This window comes from Apus apus, chromosome 5, assembly GCF_020740795.1.
Source record: "Apus apus isolate bApuApu2 chromosome 5, bApuApu2.pri.cur, whole genome shotgun sequence".
NCBI classification, from domain to species: domain Eukaryota; kingdom Metazoa; phylum Chordata; class Aves; order Apodiformes; family Apodidae; genus Apus; species Apus apus.
In genome coordinates this window covers 53,402,430-53,417,502 of record NC_067286.1, presented here as the reverse complement: position 1 = coordinate 53,417,502, position 15,073 = coordinate 53,402,430, and the positions used below count along the sequence as shown (strand labels likewise).

General features: G+C 36.7%; 1 protein-coding gene across 6 annotated transcripts in view; it reads right to left on the bottom strand.

Annotated features, from left to right (window-relative positions):
- EML1 (EMAP like 1) overlaps nucleotides 1–15,073 on the bottom strand; it is an 80,604-nt gene that overhangs the window by 40,985 nt on the left and 24,546 nt on the right. For 4 of the 6 annotated variants that reach the window (XM_051620237.1, XM_051620241.1, XM_051620239.1 and 1 more), the window contains exons 2-3: nucleotides 10,939–11,121; nucleotides 5,389–5,521 (exon numbers count right to left, since the gene is read on the bottom strand). In XM_051620237.1, the coding sequence (XP_051476197.1) occupies nucleotides 5,389–5,521; nucleotides 10,939–11,121 (316 nt within the window). Of the gene's footprint in view, nucleotides 1–5,388; nucleotides 5,522–8,042; nucleotides 8,106–10,938; nucleotides 11,122–15,073 lie in introns of all 6 variants that reach the window. The other 2 variants (XM_051620235.1, XM_051620236.1) reach the window with 1 other exon arrangement.

Below are 15,073 nucleotides of genomic sequence, written 5' to 3'. Positions count from 1 at the left end.
ATATGAAGTCACGTGCAAGAGCAAACAACACAGTGCTTATTGACTCAGATGTTTGATCATTTCAAACCATACATTTAAGAACACCAATGTATTTTTGAACGACAACATCTCAGCAATGCTCCAATACACTGACTGTTCCTAAAGCGACTCAAAAAAAACCCGGAAAGAAAATCAAAGAGGCTATCTGAAGAAACAAGACGGATGATCCAGCTAGAAGACAAAAACTATTAAAAAAGCAACAATACAAACAAGAAAATAAATCCTCATATATACATACACATAGCACTGCATAGCATGAACGTTTCAGATGGTTGCATTACTGAATTGTGGTAAACAAATCTGGCCAAAATTAAAATAATAATAATAATAACAACAATAATAATAATTTCATTATCAGAATTGTGGGAGGGAATAAAAGGTTTCTAATAAAATAAAAAATAGCCCACAGTGTTCTTAGTAACTGATTATATTATAATATTTTTAACTAGCACTCTTTCTGACCCTCATTCTAATCCATTAGAATAAATTCTGGCATAACATACGATTTTAATTTCATTATGCCTTTTAGCAAAATGCACTAGTAACTTTAATTGTTAGAGATATAGTTAAGTGGCGTAATAGCTTTGCCACTTGATGTTCAATGGAGAGAAATTTCTTTTATATTTCTATTTGGTTTATTTCAAAACTTTTTATTTGAGACCCAAGTGTGAAACCGAAGACTTAACTGAAGGTTCGATACAGAGTTTGTGTGTGTGCCAGTTACAACCCACGACTGCTCCCAGGACAGAACACAGAACGTTAATTCCAGGCGACTGAACACTTTCCTAGGGACCATGAGTTTAGAAGAACAGGAATTTATCATATTAAAGTATTTTATTCTCCTTAAAAACAAAGCTCTTTATGTTTTCTTTGTTCCAGCTTCTTCCTTTTTATCTCCATTGTCAGAGTTTTGCACTATTGTAATACTTTACAATCTGCTGGGGGGAGAAAGAATGACTGATTGTCTCCTTTTGAAAGGCCAAGTATGTGCTAGCCCACAGCCTGCAGCAGCATCCCCACTGGGAAAGGTACTGTCTGCATTCTCCTCCCTAACTTTTTATTCTTTTTTCTTTTTCCCCCTCAACTCTTGGAAACAAAGCTATCCTAGATGAGTCACAAAACCCTAGATTTTAATAGGGAACACAAAACATTACTACTGTGCTCTGGAGAAATTCCAAAGACAAATTCAGCGTTGAGCAGGGAACTTCAAGCCACATTACATCTGAAAGGAAAAGTGTAGGGGGAAGGGAAAGTGCTGCTCACTATACAGTAAACTTTTATTCTGAATGAAAATTTCAGATAATTCTTCTATGCATAATGTTCAGAGCAAAAATATAGTAGTGTTCAAAGGGATGGTATTTAAAATAGCTTCTACCCTTTGATAGCGTGAAAGTTGTAAATATACTAAATCTAAAACCAACCCTCTGAGCAAAGGCCTTTTCTGAAGACAACTTGGAAACAATTTACAAAGCAGACAATTCTTGAATATCTCTGTCAGGTGATTATCCAGCACACCACAAAAACCCTTCAGCTCTGCATTAGCTGGCTTGCAGCTGGAAGCCACCCAGCAGCACTCACAGGGCACCAGGGCACCCCATCACCCCAGCACCTCTTGGTACTGGACCAGAAGTTTTGGTCCCAGTATCACCAGGCCTTTTATCTTGCATTGCAGTATTACCATATACTTTTAGAATCTGATTGATCTGTGGTTCATATTTGTGCTTTTGCACTATTTAGTTTATTCCATTCCTTCTTTAACTTAGATAATTGGGTGTTGACTGTGAGCTCTGAGTGCTGCAAGGAGGCTTGTTGCCCCCAGTTCTAATTGAAGTCAGAGTCAGTTGAGGTTACTCAACACTTTGCAATATCTGGATCTAATTATCACATTAGGCCCTATAACAATCTACTGATATCCAGAGATACACATTTTACATATGCAAAACCAATATGCATAAAGGTTAAATGATTTGCATAAGGTCATTGAGAGAATAAGTGGCAGAACTCAAATAAAAGCCTGCTAGTTCCACCCTTTCAGCCTTGAGCCTTTTTTATTACCTCTGGTTTAATATTCCTGCCAGAAGAAGAAATTTTCATTTCAAATATTAAATGGGAAATCAGAAGATGTAGTGAACTCTGAATCACATCTCTTTGGTAATCCAGCAAGGCAGATAAGCAGCATACCAACCTGTGAGTTCAAATGAGTTAACCAACACATTTACATACAGCTACTGTATGAAATGAGATTGTGTCTGCAAACATATCAATAAGTACATGTATTCCTAAGCAATGGAATGTTTGGATGTACATTTGGTTCCCACAGAGATAATTTGCATGTATTTATATAAATATGCACAACATGCAGTTTCAAGGGATAGACTGATGCCGTTTCAGTTGGGCATCATGTACTTCCTAATCTAAATGGTGAAAGTAGCAGAGAATGGAGGAATCAAAAGTTATTTGTTATCCACCTTTTCATAACTGTGTTCAGTAAAACACCTGGGAGAGACTCGACTAATCTGATTGTCACTTTTGAAGATAAGGTCATAGGTAGGAAAAAACCTGAACATTTTACTTATCTAGTATAGTACTCAAAGCAGATCCTTGTAATTCACAGAAGTTTAAAAGAAGACTCAGAAAAAATATTTTTTTTAGACTTGACAATTATTTTTTTTTTTCACATTTTGAAAAAAACTCAGATGTTTCAGTTCTGCATCTATATTATATAGGAAAAGTACTAAAAGTATCCAAGCAGAAACTAATACTTAATTCTCCTTAGAGCTGTCACACCAAATTCCTGTGTTTTGGACTAAATAACACCTACACTACAAAGTAGTAGCAGTTTTAGAATCAGTTTATATTAAAAGATCACAATAAAACCATGGCAAAAATCAGAACTACAAAAATTAAAAATTACACACCATTTCTAAACTGTTCAACACTGAGTGAAGTTTTTTAACACAAGTAAAAAAACCCCTCATCCTTAAAAACAAGCTATTTGATCTTTCTGCTATATTTACATTACTATTTTATGCATACACACTTACAGTTCCTGAATGTAAAAGGGTCTGGTATAAATATAGAATATGAATGAATTAATATTAATGAGTTCATAACAAATTCATCTACTTGACTATTTGCAAATAAGCTGCTTAGAACACTTGATATATCATCCTTAAATACTGAATATTTGGAGCATGATATACTATAAAAACATGAAGTCTCAGCAGTTATTTTAAGATTCATTATCAAAGGCTACTAAAAGTAGAGACTAATTTAGGACAGCAATTAATTGGTGAGGTCTTTACCATTCTACACTCTTCATGTTGAAGCATATTTATAGGCAAGGCATAAAAATATGCTTTCCTATAATTTGATAAAAAATAAAATTTGCATATTGAATACAATCAAAACAGAATTTTAAAGCCTCTGCAGGAAATAGGAATTCCACAGCACCTGGACATCAAACTGCTTTTTTCAGGGCACAGAATAGCCCTGTTCTCCTAAGCACTCAATAAGTGCCCATCTATTTCAGCAAAACTGCCCATGTGTATTTTTTTCTTTTTGAAAACTGAATATACATTTTCACACTGCATATTTAACACTCCTTCAGTGTAGCTTCTTTAGCAAGGAGAAGGGATGGAAGGACATTCTCTCCTTATCTTGTGGAAGACTCTCTTGTAAAGGTATCAAGAGAGTCCAAAAATGCTCCATAAGGATGCTCACTAAGGACTTTCCCACTGGCACTCAGGACATCCAGAACGCAGATGGGTCAGGTGGAAGGGCTGCAAGGTGTCACTTATCTACAGGGATATAACCTGATAGGTTAATGCCTACAGGCTGCAGGTGATACCTGATGGACCACCTAAGTATGCTTCCAGAATCAAGAAAGGAGAGTATGATCTTGACCTGCATTTCCCCTACTCTGCTCTGGGGCAGAAAGTCCTACATTGAACCTTAGAGACGGAAGAATGACATCACCTGTACACAAGTGAAGTGTGCAATGCACGAGCTCTCTCATGTGTTTGATAAGTACAACTTGAAAATTCATTAGTGAGAATGAAATTACCAGAATTATTAAGAAAAAATCATTTGTAAAGAAGTAATTTTTTAAAACATCAGCATATGCATAAAACCAGCACTCCTTTTTAAACACTGATAAATTTTGTTTTTAAAAAGGCAGGTTCTTTCACCCATATTCAAAATTCTGATAACATAATTCTGATAATTGAATAGCTTATACAGTATTTGCCTTCCTCCTCTTATCTTAACGGCTGATTCAGGGAAACCTGCAGCTAAAGTGAGCTCCAGCTCCTAAGAGCTTGTAGGAGTTCATTTGTGCAACAGATACGGTAGTTTCCAGTTTTATTTGTGCATAGCTTAGCTTGTCTTCTCTACAATAACAAAACCTGGAGTTTACTGGAAAATCAGTCCTCTTCAACACATAAACAAAGTGAGGCATATCCTTCATGACCATCTCCACTTTAAGGAAAAATCCTCTTTACAAGAGAGACCCTAGATCTCCGCAGGTTAACAGCTCCAGAATTTGTCCTACACAGAGCTGGAAGAGTCCTCACTATAAAAAGCTGAGAATGATACACAACAAAAGAAATGTAAGAAAAACCCCCAAACAAAACAGCCTACATTATTATCTTTTACAGAAACATAAAGCAGATGAGCACCACAATAACTGTCACATGTAACTTGAACTTGCTGCACCTGATCTACTGCCTTCCTTATAACCTAGATATATAAAACACGTAGCCCACTGAAGCACAAAGCAAATTGAGAGAGCGCAGTAATTTTTAAAAGGACTTAAATACATGCTAATGGTAAGATACCTACAGATGGATGTTTTCATTTGCATAAATACGTGCTAGGCATTGAATTTTCCTCCTCCCTGAGATGCTTCCAACATTGCACATGCAGTTTCTATAATTTTTAATGCAAGAAAACCACTAAAGGTAACATACTGATCTGGAATGGTAGCACAGTTTCACTACAAACTACATATTTTCTTCTACCTACTAAAAGAATTTTTACACTACTTTTCAAGTCATGTGCAATAGCACAGTAGAAACGCTTTGTTCTCTATATGCTAGACCGTAGTAGCAAGAACACAGACCAGTAGACCAAGCATTGTGCATTCTTTCAGCATTCATGCTAATAACTTTAATTAGACCAGATTAGTTTAAAGCCTCTTAGAATGAAATCCATCTCTCCTTTTCTTTCCAAACTAAATATTTAGACCGTTGCTGTGCACGTAAGAAAAACTATATGTCTCAAAGCTTAAAAGAGGAGATATAGTTTGTTTTCAATTTTGCAATGACAAGGTTTCTGATAGATGTGTACCTTTTGGCTGCTGGTGATACAGTCTCCTTTCTGCTGCCTGATGGGGAAGGTAAAGAGCCACTTGGTTTCTTTGGTAACACAGTTCCATTATTAACAGTAGTCCTTAAAGGCAGGGTTTGTACCAGCGGTCTTGCTGTAAATCAAGCAGAAGATGAAACAATTACTTTTTTATTATTATTTCCCCCCCCCCCAGCAAACAGTATTGGAATATTTTTAAATATCTGCATGGTATGCCACTTTTATTTCACTACTGCAAAATTCATGGTAGATAAGAGATTTAACAAGGAGGATTTTTTTTTTTCATTTATAATTGTATCAAAGAAAAATATCTGTATATGGTTTAAGCAGACCATTCTATAACCTGCCTCACTTGTAAAACTCTGTCCTAGTTCAAGGAGGTTACTGGTAAGTGCAAAGGTACTCATTCCCACCCAAAACAATCCTGCTCTCTAAAAAGAGCATCTATCTCTTGCCTAGCTTGATAGCATTCAGAGAACTGCTAGAAAAGAAGACTGGTTGCCATTCCAGAAACTCCTGCTCTTTACCCCTCAATATTCTTGCAGGTTTTCCACAAGCAAATGATCTCTTAAGAAACCACTAGTTCCCAAATAAATACATTTTTTTAAAGAATGTGGGCTTATTTTTGACAAAAAAGAATTTTACCCTTTAGTTGGCAAAAGCAATTGAAATCAGCAAAACAGTAGATTTAATGAACTGACATCATCCACCTACGCTCTTCAGACTAAACATTCACTCAAAAAGTGACATATATGTCATACCCATAATTAACATTAGAATAACAGAAAAGTTCCATTCCATTTCATTAGAAATTAGTGGCAAAAACCAGAGTGCTTAAAACTGCAAGCAATGAGTACAAACATGAAAACTACAGTGAACCATGCCCTGAAACACAGACACAAACATGACTAGTGCCCTCCCTACAGCAGGGACAGAAGCTATGTACATCACTTGAAACTTTGACAGAACTTTTTAACACAAGCCAGCTTTGTGTGGACACCAGAAGTCTCTGGGTCCAGGGAAACAACCCAAAGGAAGGCAGCAGTCACAAGTCACTTAAGGAAGATAAGAAAACATAAGAAGGCATAAGAAAAATAACTGTCAATGAACCGGGAAGAGCATAGCCAAAAAATCTACAAAATGTCCTAAAAAAAAAAAAAAAAAAAAAAAAAAAAAGATTGCTGAGGATAAATAATCTAAAAAAAAGCAAAAATTAAAAAGTCTAAAAATTAACAATCGTATACAGTCTTGGTTATTTTATAGTGACACCTTGTTGTAGCACTGATGCCCAGCATTTATTGCCTTATTTACCTGAAGTTTTCATACACTGAACAACAGAAGAAAAATGTGAAAGGCTGTGCCTTGAGATGACTAGCTCAGTAAATACAGTCTACTCAGGAATGCAAGTTTCAAGAGAAACTTGGTCTTGAAATTTTGTTAAAATATATACTTCCTCATCATGTATTCAGCATTTATTTGTTCAGACGGGAGAAATTTAGAAAACAACCCATAAGGAAAGAGGCTTATTTGGTTTAGCAGACAGAAAGATGACATGAAAACAACTTAGAAAGAAAAATAAAATCTTCTCTGTGTTCACTGGGGATCCCAGGGGCTGTAGCTCCTGAAGAATAATAGAGTGAGACAGTATGGTTTTTACCAAGGGTAGGAAGAGCAAGGGCTCTCTGATTTTATGGGAAGCTTTAGGGAAAGGCTAAACAAAACTTAAATGAATTAATGGTGCCTTCCAGCCCTGGTTTCTATGATCTATTTTAACACACTTTAGAGTCTTTAGAGCTTATACAAAACACCTAAAACTTACTGTGCTTTGGCTTCTCATGCTTCTGTTTGTTTACTTAAGAGATTAATATTTCCTATTCCTATTTATTTCTACAGTAGTTATTCTTGCAAATTAGATTCATTCTACATTTTTGTGCTGGATGCTTTACTGTTTCTTTCCTAACTAAATGCTGCAATGCTGTAATTAATCTGTATGTATAAAACTTATTCTGTTGCATCTTACAAGGACAGCCACAGTCCAGGCAACTGTAAGCTTGTTTACTGACAAGTTTTCTGTAGCTCACAAAACTTTAATGAGGTTTTGAGTTTATTAATTAGAACAACAATTAAAGTTACATAAACAAATTAATAAAATATTTTCCTTCTTTATAGTTGTAAAAAAAATACCTATTAAAAATTAGCTGTAGTGAACTAGCTGGAGCCTGTTTACTCTCCTAACCTTATGAAACTGAAACTAGCAGCATAAATAATGAACTGAAAAAAACTGAAACTAGCAGCAGGAATAAACCTTGAAACCTTTAACAGAGGTTTTGCTTCAAATCCAATGCCAATCCAGAACACACACTTCTGGACCTGTAGATTTAAAGATGTAGTCCCAGCAACACCATGACACTCTTAACACAGAAAAAACCTAAGCATTATTCAATTAGTCCACTGTTTACTCTAAATAAAACTATTTAGTTTTATTTACAACAGCTATTTCACACCCGTTTTAACTGATATAACAGTCCAACAACCCCAAACGTCATTGCTGTTAGAAGTCAGTAACTCAAACACATTCATATTACTGCTGTGTCAGTAACACTTATGTTGGAAGTTCTGTTGCTTCAGGATCTTACCTGTGGTAGCAGGACTGACATGTTTATCAGCCTCAGCAGCAGCCTTTTTAATCATACTCTGATCTATGGATTAATAGGACTGTTAAGTTTACAAACAAACCAATAATTGTAAAAGGAAAGAACAACAAACACAAGTAAAACAAAGGCAGGAAGCCACACCGAACTCCACCAAGTAGTTGAATTAAATAAAGAAGGGAGAAAAAAAAAAAGCCAACAACAAACCCAAACAAAACCCCAAAACACATTACTGGAGGAGCTCCACAAATGGACACGACAAGCCGCTCACTTTCCCTGATGTAAGCTGCTTTTAGGCTGCCAACCTCAAGTCTAGAACAACACACATCAAGGCCAAAAACAAGCTTCAGCTTTTTTCCAACAGAAGTTTGAAAGCCTAAAACTTGAAAATATTAAACCAATTTTACATCTGAAGTACTCAGAAAATGTTGTCTTCTGTCCCATGAAGCTTTTTGTTCTTGACTTAAAACAGTGCACAGGGATGCTGTGTTCTGAAGGCACCAACCTCCCCCTCATAACACACGTGCTTTTAATCCTAATCAGCTTCATCCACAGATCAAATGAAAGAATCAGAATACTATACGCGTAAAACCCAAGTTTGCATGGATGCGATTTTTGTGACACTTTGTGCCATCAAATTCCACTTTTTACAGTTCAGAAGGTGGAATTAGCCACTAAACAGTCAACAGAAAGAGAACGGATTGAGTCTTGTGCAGCCCACGTGGCAAAACATGAGAAGCCACTGCCCCAGTCTTGCTCATGCCTAAGCAAAACCCCTCTCCTCCCAGTTTCTATCAGGAGCCTCTATAATGCTATTCCAATACTGAAATGCAATTTAGTCTGCATGCAATCCATTATAAAGTAGCTGTGCCTACTATCAGAAAAACGGGCCAACACATGAAATGCATTGTATTTGAAAAATCTGCAGGAAGGCACAAATGACCAGGATATTTCAGATTCTGTTTTACGTTAAAGAATATACACTAATGATATGACTGATATATAATAAAAATAAGAGCTCTTTACATAAATAATTACAGTAGCAATTATTTCCAGAAATTAGTTGGATTTAGCTGGCAAATTTCAGGACTCATTTCAGTAATTTGTAATGGATGAGCAATTTGCCCTACACTGTCATTTCATATACACATTGAGAAGTACCCATGCCATCCACACATTTGAAAACAAACAACAAAAAACACAGCCACAGAAAGCAGAAAGATAAGACTTAGAGCAGCTTTTCCTCAATGTACATTGAACTACGGCATTAACAATCTGCCACAACTAAGAAAGCATCTCCAGTTTTAGAATCCAACTCTGCTCACAGAATCCATGAAAATCAGGTCTGTATTTTGCTAAGTAAAGCCAGCAGGCATGTAGAATTGATTTGGTTATAACTCAGTAATAATTACTAGACTTTGCTTCCCCCACGCATCAGATGATATCTATTTTACAGGCAACATAAAGCTTCTTAATCCCTTGTACAACCAGATTTGGTGGAATATTTTATCACAGTGGAGGCTATCTCTAGGAACATTTAACTTATCTGACACTTTAAATTTGTTTCAATCTTTTTCTTCTCTCCCCCCCCCCAATCAGACACAGACAAATTGAGGGGAACAAAACAGAAATGAAAGAGAACAGGAATATAAGACCACAGACATCTACTGCATATTCTATCCAGCAGCTAGCATGCTACATGATCAACTAAACCGGCTCTATAATTCTGCTTCTCCTTTCCTCATCTCCAGATGTAAAATATTATAACAAATAAGACACCTCAGTTCAGGTAATTAAGTAGTTCCTTACCTATCCTGTTAAATCAATGCCTAGAAGTAAATATCTGTAGCAAAGTCACAAATATACAACTGAGATAAAAGGAAGTCCTGATTTCCAGATGAAAAAATCATTAATAGATAATTACATATCATATTTCCAATGTAAATTAAGGTTTTAATTTATATTAATACAAACCACGACCCCAAGTAAAAAATGTCTTTATTTAGACAACAGAGAACCTGTGAATTCAGCCATGCTCTCTGTCCACGTCTAGCTTGTCACCACTCTTAAGACTACCCAAAATTACCTCATGCTTTTTGCTTTTGCAGCCTCACAGACTACGGGAAGTCACACCACCTGGGTTCTTATAAACCTTTATTACTGCGAAGTGCTGCATGTTCAACTCCAGCTCTTCTGATTTATGCACAGATAAACCTGTTCTTGCAGAGCAGCAGCCAGGAGAGAACACGCTGCAGCACGTGGGTGCAGCACAGCGTGTTGCTGAGTGGCAACACCTGCCACCTCTCTGGCTCCGGATCTGCTGTGCTGGAACAGGGTCAGGCACCAACAGCACCTCTACCTGTCCTTCTTAGCCGAGCAGCTGGTGTTGCACCATCTCCACAGTCATGTAAACTCTTTGCTAGCTCAGAGCTCTGTCTTTGGCTATGCCAGCACCATCCAAAGACACATAAGGCATTTTTAATTACATTAAATTACATTTTACTTAAATCTAATTAACATTTTAAATCAAAAAACTCTTAGGAGTTTCACCCGCAGAAGATGTTATGTTCCCCAAAGAGTTTATAAACTAATCTTGACCAAAGTCAGGAAGCAGTAGTCATGATTAGATGTAAGGAGTGCATTAAGCAGTAAGAACATGGAAATGCTTTGCTGGTTCATGGGAAATTTAGAAGGCTCACACATTTAACCACTTGGATTTTTACATGCTCTCTTTAACAGGTTCAATTTCAATTTATTTTTTTTTAAGTTTGACTTGTTGATTTTCAGTATTTCAAAGGTCTAAAGAATAATCTATTTTAAATACATATAAAACACTCCATTGGATTGCACTACCTATTTAGCATATATCTGAAATACAAACCTTTGGTAGGTCCCTTCTTGTTCTGCATGGCCTGCTGTTCCTCTGTAATATTCAAGCGTCGAACCACATCAGCAAGGGCAGATTTAAGCAGCTGGATGTCATCTTCCTGCATCTGGACACGTTGCTCCAGAGAGGCAATGCGATCCGTTACCTCCATACTGCTTGCAGCAGAGGCACTGTCATCTAAGTAAAAGAGCAGCAAAAGATGCATGAGCATTAATGTATAACCATCAAGGAATGCCTTATATAACTGGGTGCAGGCAAAACCAAGGATTTTGTCAGATCTGGCGACATCTTGAGAAAGAAAGTTCAGCGAACAAAAGCAAGAGCTGAAAAAATAAATATATAAATAAATGTATTAATTATTTATTTAATTAATTAAACTGAGTAGCTAAGTAAGATATGATCACGAGGTCAGTTTCAGGGCTACTTAGTGTTAATTGGGGCCCACTAAGAATTATCTGAATGTTTGAAATGGACTCATCTGCCATCACCCTTCACTGTTCTGCTCAACACAACATTCTGGCACGGGCAGGCATCCAGCTAGAGGGCTATACTTTGTGATGTGATCCACACCTTTCCAGATCTTTCTGCCTCATATATGCAACAGAATGTATACACAAGACATAAACAAGCAACAGATAGGCTTACACTTCTTCAAGTCGCTCTATATAGACTGAAGATCAGATATTAACCCCATCAGCTAACGCCTAATTTATACCATCAGCTTTATGATAACATTCCCTCTGACTGAAATAGGAACATTAAATATATTCAGAATTACTCAGTAATTGTACTCTTAGCCTGCAACTTCTTAAAAGGTTCATTACTTTGGATACAATTCACCCATTATTTGGAAATAATCCACAGAAGCTTAAAGCTTAACTCCCTGAGGAGGACTACACATTCTTCCCACCCAAAACTAGTAATATTTTTCCTAAATGAGCACTTTTGTGCAGTCCAGTTCCTATCACATAGAAACACTGTGCTTTCTTACAATATTAAGTTAGGAAAAAAGAAGACAAAAGGAAGACAAAGGCAATGTCAAAGATGTCAAAGGCAGTACGTATTACGGAAAAAACATTGTGCAGTTTTAAAGAAGAATTACAAGGTTTTATTTAACTAGGTGGATTTGAAATCTTAAAAAAAGTTGAGGGTTAACTTTGTAGACCATATTGAGTAATATTAGTCAAGAGATGATTGGATTATAGCTTTCACTTGAAGAATTAGTAAATTGTACTTTAGCAAAAATGGATATTTATACCACTATCTACAAGCATAACTGACTTCTCCCTCATTCCTAACTGGAGTTCACAGCACATATTTGTTCTGTTAAAGCCAGTGGAAAAGCTGGTATTTGTTTTCATTTCTTGTGTATTTAATTCTCCCCCATTCCAAACTAGAGTTTTCCACTTCTTTTGTATGAGGGCATAAAATGAAAGTTAAATGGCTTGTGCTCAATAATAACTAGTGGTCAATTTTAAAACAAAGCGTTTCAAATGGGAAAACAGCAGCTTCCGAGTGCCTTGAAGAGCATATCGAAAAAATGTTAAGACACAGAAACTTCTAATCAGAAAAGCCTGAGGAAAAATTGCCTTTTTTTTTTTTTTTTTTAACATTCATCTATTCATCTCCAAGCCAACCCAATAAAAACAGTTTTTGAAATCTTTTGTAAGCCTCTTTTTGGCTTCCTTACTGCTTGTACCCCCAAGAGCTCTCTGCGGTTACCAAAAGCTGAATTAGAAACAATTCAGAAACAGAGACTGTAGCAATATTGAGAGTCCATAAATAGCTACAAGCTAATGTAGTTCAAATAGCTTGTTAATTCTGCTATAGGGTTTTCAGAGCATATTTTAAAAAATCAACATTAGGATATTATCAGGCTGAACACAGTGGTAATGTAAGTTACCCATTTCAGAAAAAACTAAACCAGAACTCAAGTTCCTGAAAAACCCTGAGAAAACTTTGCCTATGACAAAGCTTTCCAAAGTTTGGCCTCATCCTACTATTGCTCAGCACAGGACTCTGTCCTGCAGCTGTTACAGGTAATTAATCCCCAAACTCAGATTAGCAGCCATGCTGGCAGCAGTATGAGCTGCCTGCAGAATTTAACCTCTCCTTGTACAAACAAAAGGCCCACGCTGCTCTAATGACTTTACACTTTAACTCAGCTGGAAATAACATGGATTAGCATAGTGGACAATAGGCAACCAAATCAAAGGATTGATTTAACCAATACAAGCCAAATTCAAACTTCGGCCATCCTGGCAAACTCAATATGGCACAGCACAGTTTGCTGCTGAATTCAGTCAACAAGAAATAGCTAATTCTGAAATTCAGGGCAGAGAAGGAAACGCACAGAGAAATCAGTTGGTGCTAAAATGAGCTAGTCCTTGTTACATTAGAAAACATCCTCATTAAAGTATCAATTTCACTAATTTTTAAGGGAGTAGACACAGTAATTTTGCCTAAACATAAGTCTTTGAGTAGGAAATCAGTGGTAGTGGTTTATTGACGGTCCTTTAAGAAATCACTCCCACTGATAACTATTAAGATGTACATCTCTCCCTCTTCTTCCTCCTCCCAGCAGCTGCTGTGACTCTTCCCCTTGCATCCTTGCTGACCAACAGGCACCAGCAAACCCTTTCTCTGGACACAATGTGTGTGTTTCCCCCGCCATCCCCATTCTTCCTGGTACTTGGCAGCATAGCCCTCATCCTTGCTGCAACCTACAACTTGCTTTTTTATGGTGGTTACCTTGCTGGTTGCAGTTCTCTTCCAAAGATGAAGAAAAGATTAACACTTGTAACAACTTAAAGTAAGATTGCAACTAAAGAAAAGACTTCTTAGAGTCTAGGCACACTTCACTTTGCCTGCCCTTTGAAGGCATATATGAGGAAGCTAGAAAGGAGATGCAGAATATAATAAAACTATGTTTTCTGAGGAATGCAAAGTTCAATTATAAAATAAGCATAACCTGTTTGTTATGCAAGTAGGAGATGGAATGTTCTTGCTGTTGAGATCATTACATACAAGTATGTTGAGCAATAAAGTTGCAACTTCAGCACAGCCAAATAAGCAAAGTGGTATAGTATCAGAAAACAAAAAAATAACTAATGATAAAAAACAACCAACAACAAGAAACTCACAACAGATGTCCCCAAGAGCAAAAGCTACATCGTTAGACTAACTTGTGATCTGCCCCTGCCGTACACAGCTCATCCTCACAGCAAAGAACATTTGCAAGGAATTTTTTAGCACACATTTGCAATGCAATTTAGACTCCAAGTAGAGACACCTTATTATTATTGCTCCCAAGCCAGTATTAAATTTAAAGTGGCTATACATTTTATAGCACCTCGTTCCATGTTTTCTCATGGATGAAGCATATCCTCAAGGAATTCATGCAGAGAGGGCTGATGGAAGCACAGGGGTATACAAGAGGCCACTGACTGCTCTGCCTTGGGGTGGTCCAGCCTGAGGCTACATTTCCCCTAACAGGGTCCACTCGTGTGGACTCACAGAGCAGCTGGGTGACAAGTGTGATCTGGTTGTACAGTTACAGTAACTGAGACAAAAGTGCTCTATAGTAATGATGTAAAGATCCTCAAAACACTTCAGGTGAATCCAAAGAAACAAAAAGTGTGGTTTTGAAATAAATCCACAGAAACTGACAGTTATAATACACAACTGTTACTGCACAGCTTTACAATATAATAAGAATACCATTATGTCAATACATGCCACTTTTTGTGACAGTAAACTCAATAACATTAACAACTGCTTAACAGTGTCAATATACTTAAATTTGATGAACTCTTTGCAATCTAGCTGTTATAAAATTCATAATTTTCACCCTCCTAAAAAGTGTATGAAGGACACTACAAATCCAAACAATCTGATTTGAAGCATTAGACCTATTTATCAGTCACTGCCACCACTTTTGCCCATGGTCAGAACAGACTTCATATCACCTGCAAGGGTAGCTAGTGATAATACTTCAGAATTAATCATTGCTTGTTTTTCATCAATGGGAAGAAAAAGGATTTTTTAAGTGAAATTTATGCCATCTTTTTAGAAATCTGAAGTGAATCACTTTCTATAAGTTTTTATCTCTTTTTATGCATTATAATGT